General features: G+C 27.6%; 1 protein-coding gene across 3 annotated transcripts; it reads right to left on the bottom strand.

Annotated features, from left to right (window-relative positions):
* Window positions 1-466: 466 nt before the first annotated feature.
* LOC109817990 (uncharacterized) lies at window positions 467-5,926 on the bottom strand. Of its 3 annotated transcripts, none has more exons than XM_029268749.2 (7): window positions 5,314-5,926; window positions 4,844-5,054; window positions 3,988-4,269; window positions 2,274-3,369; window positions 2,068-2,195; window positions 1,191-1,944; window positions 467-683 (listed from the first exon to the last, which is right to left on the bottom strand). In XM_029268749.2, exons 2-7 carry the CDS (start codon window positions 4,952-4,954, stop codon window positions 658-660), a joined length of 2,397 nt encoding a protein of 798 aa, XP_029124582.2. In that variant the 5' UTR covers window positions 4,955-5,054; window positions 5,314-5,926; the 3' UTR covers window positions 467-657. The 3 variants fall into 3 exon arrangements, with proteins under 3 accessions (XP_029124582.2, XP_020238950.2, XP_082924466.1); XM_020383361.3 differs by having other exon boundaries at window positions 4,844-4,956; XM_083068340.1 differs by having other exon boundaries at window positions 4,844-5,926.
* Between the last annotated feature and the right edge of the window lie 1,851 nt (window positions 5,927-7,777).

Here is a 7,777-nt window from a genome sequence, read left to right as displayed (position 1 = left end):
ACCTTTTTCGTCATTCGCTATACACATGCACCTTTTCCCACGCCACCCAATGAACTTTATGTTTTTCTGCATTCCCACCCCACAAAAAAAAATTAAATAGGGATTCAAGTTTAGAAATAATATCTTTCGAAGCTTGGAAAAAAGAAAACAAGTAGATCAGGAGAGATGACAAGACTAATTTGATTAAAAACACCCTTCCACATGTTGAAATGTGTTTGCACGCCTTCCCAAAACATTAATCTATTTCCCACCAATTCCACTATTGATTTCCACTTCTTTCTTTCTTGGATTAGCCCCAATCGGTAACCCCAATTATTCGAAAGGTAGGAATCCAACCTTACAATTCAAAATAACCGTCGCATCCATTAACCATTCATTAACAACATTCACCCCTACTAATTGACTTTTATGATCGTTCACCTTTAAACCAAAAATAAATTATGTATGTATTTATACATATAAAAGCTTATTTTATCCTAAAAATATTTATGTATGTATGAATTACAATGTTTTTAAAGACAAGTATGAATTATAATTTTTTATACACAAAGTACGAATAATATTACATCTAAAAGGCTAATGCAATGTATATATTTATACTTGATTAATTTGACTTTGAAGCCTTTCCTCAGATCTCTTCTATTTAATATGTAATCTTCATATTCTTCCTTGTAATGTCATTCCTGATATTGAAAAAAATTAAAAGATAAACCAAATTTATCAAGTTAATAAACCAATAATTTAACTCATAATTTTACTTGCTGAACTGAATGCCACTAAAGACCCACTAGAAATTTTTTTTCTTTGATGTCAAGGGGTCTTCTTGAGTAGCAATACTCATCAAAATAAGATTTTAATGGTCACATCATGAGGAACATAAAATCATATTGGATCCTGAACCATTTTTATCAAAATTAATAGCTTTAAAACAAGGTTTGAAAAGACCTTGTAAAATAAAAAAGTACAAAATCCTAAAAAATTATTAGCATTTTTTTTTAATTTAACATATTTTAATATAATCAAAAGATAATTGTTGTCATCTAACAATTTAAATTAATAATATATCTTGTACAAGAGATATCTTTTAGGAAAAAAATGATATGTATCATGTATATAAAACAATTTGTAAAAGTAAAACTGTTATGTTACAAGTTTTTAATTTTTGGCATATAACATTAAAATTTACATACCTGGATTGTTGTGCATACACGATATGGTCTTGTTCAAATTTCCAACCCAAAGTTTCTTAGCAAATGTTATATACACTGATTTCAACAATGGTGTATTAAGATCATCTCTCAAAAATGTTTTCATACTTGGAATATTGTTAACCCTCACTGTTTGTAAGTTAGGCCAATTAGAACATCCTCCTTCCTGACAAAAGTTGACAAGCTTTGGAAGATCCTTGAGCACAAGACATTTCATTTTAGGGAAAATGGTAGCCACCATTTCACCTTTATCACTAGATATTACCTCTTCTACTTTCTCACAATTACACAATCTGAGTATTTTGAGTTTTTTAAGATTTTGGGCCTGAGAAAGTGAGAATAAGCTTTTGAGGCAATGGCAATGAATAATGAAAAGTGAAACCAAATTAAGGAAAAATGGAACTTGAGGTTCCTTGTTCCAGAAACATGTCAAATTACTTAGGTTACTCATTGCTAACACCCTTAGTTGAGGAAGCATTTCTTGGTTATCATGATTTGGTTTGTCACCTTCAAGGATAAATACCTCGGCCAATAATTCACATTTTTCCAAAGTCAATTTTTTTAGCTTGTTGAATCTTACTATCATGGCAGGGGAGAAGACACTCAATAACTTTTTGTTGTTTCTCAAAGTAAGATTTTCCAACTCACAAAATGATTCAGAAGGATAATTGTAGTGCCAAAGCTCCTCAACCGGTTGATTCATTACATAAAGTACCTTCAATTTGTCCAATGACAACTGCAAAGAACAAAAAATAATTTTCAATGATTTGGAACAAAGATGAATAAAAAAAAACTATGTATACATACACCCTCCCGATAATGAATATTATTTCTAAAATGTTAAAGTGAAGAAACTTACTGAATTTGGAAAGAAATAGTTTGAATTATCTAATTCTAGATGATCTTTCTCCTCGTTAGACTCTTCAACTAAAGTCTTTAGACTAGGACAATTTTCTATTTTCAGTTTTTCTAAGTTTGAAAATTTAGCTGCAATAGGAAAGGCAATGGAGAGATTTAATAGATTTACAAGGGAAACATCCTTCAATCGAGTAAAGGTGGTTTTACCTCTCTTTCCTTCTTCTTCTTGGATGATCATAATTTTATGCAAGGCTGTGCAATTGGTAATTTCCATATTTTTTAGCACTTGAGATATGGGCAACCATTCAAGAGACTCACAATTCTTCACTTGTAGGATTTTCAAGTTTTGATAGAACTTGACAATTTCTTTGTTGATGATTTGGGTTAAATTAGGTAGATCATTCAAGATCAATTCATCTAACTGTTGTAGGAGCTCAGTTGAATGAGATATTGTTCCATCAATGTTGAATAACATTTTCAATTCCATACAATCGCTCACAATGAGTTTCTTCAATTTTCTTAACTCTTGTAAAGTCTTAGATGACACAACAACAACCAACTTGTAACAACTACGTAATGTGAGTTCATTTAGCTCAAAGAAAGACTTCCCATCAGTAATTGTGGATGGTGCATTTGCGGTTGCAAACCCATTTGTGAATGATGTCAATTGAGGACATTTTTCTATTGTCAAGGTTTTTAGAATTGGAAATTCTACTCCATGAATGTAGAAACAATTCAGTCTTGAGAGAGACTTTAACTCTACCTTGGTTAGTGATGGGAACTTTGCTGCTGGTAACACTTTAAAATCAGAATAAACTAGATGTATTAACGACACACATGCCTCTAACTTTAATTCATTTAGTTGGTGGAGCTTCTCTGTTGCATAATAATAGAATATACGTATTAGAGAGGGGCAACTTTTGATGTGTATCAATTGGAGATTTTCAAGGCCAAAAATTCTTGTTGGATTCCAAGGCCATATTTCTATTAGCATATATATTTCTATTAATTTTAATTCCCTCATCTGTGTGAAATATATACCATGTCTGTCTTCATCAAGGATAAGATCATGACGATAGTAAAACAAATATGGTTCTATGTTGCATTGTTGAATGTTGATAACTTCAAGTTTATTTGACCTCTTCATCAAACTAACAAGAAAATCAACCAACATGTCATCGCAATTTTTTGCCTGGAATAGTAACAAGTTGGTGAAATGCGATGGTCGAAGATTATCTAATATCTTGCGTAATTCCTCATTGTCACCAATTTCATACTTAGTAATTGTTGATAATTCATCATCCTGTAAATTTTTCACTTGTTACCATTTTGCGCAACTGGAGTGGCAATTGTTCAAACAGAGTAAAAGACTCGTTAAATATATATCCAATACCTTGAAAGATGTAAGGTAATCTATTTTTTGTAATTAAGTTTCTCAAATTTTAAATTTAAATGCACATTTTTTTTATCGAAAATTCTTTATGTACATATTTGAAATTTATGTTTAATTTAAGATAAAAAATTCAAGTGTTAAATTTAGGAAAATTTGAAGAATTTTTTGAAAGTTGTAAAATAGGATTTAATTTGACAAATAAAAATTTTGATATTTTTCAATTTTGGTTGAAATTTAATGTTTTGGTTAACGAGTTTTGAGTAGAAAAAGATTTTAAAAAATTTAATAATATTAAATTTTCATAACGAATTTAAGTAGGAAATGAGAATTTAAAGACTTATAATAGAACAATATTTATAAAAGGATCAAAGGTCACTCAGTCTAAAAAATAAATGGACTTAATTAATTAAAAAAGTTTGGATTTGAAAATCGTAGTTAATAACAATTAAAGAAGGCAAAAGTATAACCATAAACAAGCTTAATATTTTTAGTCTATTATGGCAAATAGTGTTTTGATAGAGAACTAACCCATGATTCAAAAAAATTGGTAACTTGTGTGTCAATATTATGTTGCACTTGATTTTCCATGATGAATGATTTTAATCGTGACTCTTTTATCTTTCCGAATCCAAACTTCTTTAAGTTAGGGCAGTGGTTCAAAATAAGATTCTCCAAGTATGGCCATTCAACAATGTCTCCTGAGGAAAAACTCCTTAAATTGGGCAAGTCTTCACAATGCACTGTATTTGTTTCCGGAAATTCCATTCCTATTGTGGCATTTTTGACTTGTTCAAGATGATGGGATATTTTCTGTATAATCGAAGGCAATTCTTCATGATAAGCCAATTTTTCTTAAGGTTGTTAGGATGTAAACAAATAATACGAATTAATTGGGGACGTAATCTTTATACTGTCATATAAACTTAATGTTGTCAACTTACAATATAATAAATTAAAAGAATACTAACACCGATGAAAAATATAAAAATTGGTGGGTCTTTCATTCTATATAATAACCCTCTTTCCTAAGTTTTTGATTTTTAGTAAATTATATTCAATGAGAGATGGTATTAAGAAGAGTATGTTAGGGGTGTATTGTTAACACTGTTCATAAACTTAATATTCTCAAATAATTAATCTATTATTTATATTTTATTTTAAAATTATTAAATTAAAAATATTTACTAAAATAAAAATCTCTCTCTCTCTCAAACATACTCTGAATTTACGCTAGATTTAAGAATCATTAATTTGGTGACTATAATAAAACATTTTGATTTGATTTGTTTACTAAACACGTAAAGTAAAATATGTTGTATTGCAATAGTAGGAAAAAGAAAATGAGTAGTGATAGTATGAAGAAAAAGTCATAAATATTTGTCACCAATATGTCCTCCGCCTTGTCCCGGTGGAAGCCAATAGTCTTAGTGAGGAAAATTTGCCTCCTCCCTTTTCGCAAGTCATTATTAGTTATCCAGTCCAAAAGTATAGACATAGCTGCAAATATATATGAATGAATATAGTTTGTCCTTGGTATGTGCTTTTATGGAAGAAACTCCTCTTTATGTGCTTTTGTATATCAAAGCTCAACTCAACTGTTTTTATTACAAGGACTCAAAAACAATACATATAGTGCAAAAGCAAATTAGAGACAGAAAATGGTATGTTTAATAGAAACTAAATAACTAACTATATATATGCTTTTATGATGTGTATGGATTTGTATAATTCAAAAAGAATACATATAGTGCAAAAGCAAATTAGAGACAGAAAATGGTATGTTTAATTGAGTCTAAATAACTAACTATATATATGCTTTTATGATTCAAAATGAAATGGATTATGGTAGTGTACCTGCACGCCGCTCCTTCTAATTGTCCCTTTGATAGTCTTCAGCTAAATTTACCTGCTTCAGACTCTCCAATAAATATAATTTCATATCCGTGAAGTCGAAATATTTATAACTTAGAATGAATGCTTCAATGTTTTATTCTGTCAATGCACATCAACTTTAAGTAATTCTTTTCTTTCATTCTACCAATTTCAAAAACTAATTCCTTACTTAAATTTAAGTAATTCCTTTCTTTGATTCTTCCAATTTCCAAAAGTAATTCCTTACTTAAAACTAATGCCACGATCTAGAATAAGAATATCACAATTACTTTGTCACCACGAAATGCATGCTTTTATGAAAAATAATATAAACAGAACAACTTCTACAATACACTTTTTTCTCCAAAGCTTTTCTACATATAAATATTATTATATATAAAAACAAAAAGAATTAATTTCTTTAACAAGAAACAAATAAATTAATAAAATATATTAACGATACTTGATTTAAAATTCAAATAAAACTAAAAATAAAAAATAATATTTAATATTTTTCTAATGTCATTAATTACTAAGAATTGATACATTTATGTTTGATTAATTAGTAATCATGGATACTAATAATATTAACTTTAAAATTACAATATCTATATTATCAAATAAATATTATATAATCTATAATATATATATATATATATATATATATATATGAGATTATAATAATTCTCATTTGTGATTTTTTCTTCATTCTATATTTTAATACTTTATATATTTACAACTATTATATGTTTAGTTTAATGATTTTTCTTAATACCGCTACCTAATAATCTATGATAATTTCAGTTTCTTCCGGTCCTCTCTATTTGCTCAAGCTCAATTATAATATATACGTTTAAATATGTTTTTAGTCCTTTAAATTTAAGGTAAATTTATTTTTTATCTTTTAAATTTAAAATTATTTTCCTAATCATGAAATTTTTAAAAAACTTGTTTTAATATCTAAGAGACCCAAGCAAGTAGCACAAGGATTTTAGGCCTCCAATTTTTTTTTAACATTAATATACTACTATAAAATTAAAAATACTTAATTTTAAAATTACACCTAAAATAATTTTTAATTAAAATTTTAAAATATTCTTACTGACTATGAAGTTTATATTGGTACTATAAATACTATTTAATGAATAATAATTTTGAAATTTCTCCTAATCAATAATAATATTTTTTTAAAAAAAGATATTAAATAGTTATTTTAATAGGTAAAGAAACCCTAAAACTCTCTAATTTCCTATCTCTTTCTATTATCCAGGTCTATCTCCTTCCTTTCTCTTTCTATGAGTCTCTTTGACCACTGCTTGACTTCTTTTACATTATTGCTTCAATTTGAGTTTTTGACATTTGTTTTGAGTGCCATTAACCTATTATCCAATTGCTGCACTATTATTGTGTATTTTTGTGCATGTCTCTATTTGGAAGGCTTAGAGAGAAAGAGAATTGGAGTTTGTGTTGGCTTTTGTTCCTTTTGGGTGCGTCACTACGTCAATATCAAGTAAAAACTAAAAATTAGAACTTGATGTACTGTTATTCACTCGATTTTTCTTTTGTAAATGCTTGTTATATGTTCCTTTATCAAATTATCATGTTGTCTTTTCTATTAAAAAACGGTTAATTTAAAAGTTTGAAACCTAACAAATTTTTTTTTATATATATAATTCTACCCTAATCCTCAATTGCGAGATTGATGAATTCATCTAAAATAATTTTATTTTTTATTTTATAGTTTAATTAATCTCAATAATTTTAATTTGCAGATTCAAGAAAGTGCATTAGAAATTTAAAATTTTTAAATTAAATTTAAGCGAACAAAAGGAGACTTGAGACATCAAGACAAATATACTATGATCAAGTTTGGTAGTTGACAATCAAGTTTTATTGTTTTAACTTAGTCTTATATTATATACTTATATTTAGTGTTATATATTATAATTTTTAATTTTATATAAAAATATACAAATATGTCAACTAGAAAATATGAATCAGGCCATTCAAAACTTAAAAAAAAAAAAAAAAGAAGAAGAAGAAGAAGAGAAAAGTCAAGGCTTTAATTAATCACAAAAAGGAACTATGGATAAATTTATAAAAATAAGCAAGAAAAACGAATTAGAAAATACAAGTGGATGCTCTTTGAATGAACACGATAACAATATAGATATAGGTGAAAACAACAATAGAGAAGTAATTAATGAAGAGAGGATAATTCTGATTCTCAAACTCAAGATAATGAGGAGAGAATTACAAGACAAGATGATTCTAATCTTAGAAATATATATGATCCAAGTCAATGGGAGAATATTGATACAAAATTGAGAGACTTATTAGTAGAAAAAGGCTCTATTAAAGTAACTGATATAGATTTTCTAAAGGATAGTTATTCTAGGTACTTTTCTTCATCAAATTACACTAAAAAATTGCCTAATGGAGAGAA

The sequence above is a fragment of the Cajanus cajan genome, chromosome 2, assembly GCF_000230855.2.
Source record: "Cajanus cajan strain Asha chromosome 2, NIPB_CcT2T_4, whole genome shotgun sequence".
Lineage (NCBI taxonomy): Eukaryota > Viridiplantae > Streptophyta > Magnoliopsida > Fabales > Fabaceae > Cajanus > Cajanus cajan.
Note: the sequence above shows the minus strand (reverse complement) of the source record. Positions and strands in the feature narration are given on the sequence as shown.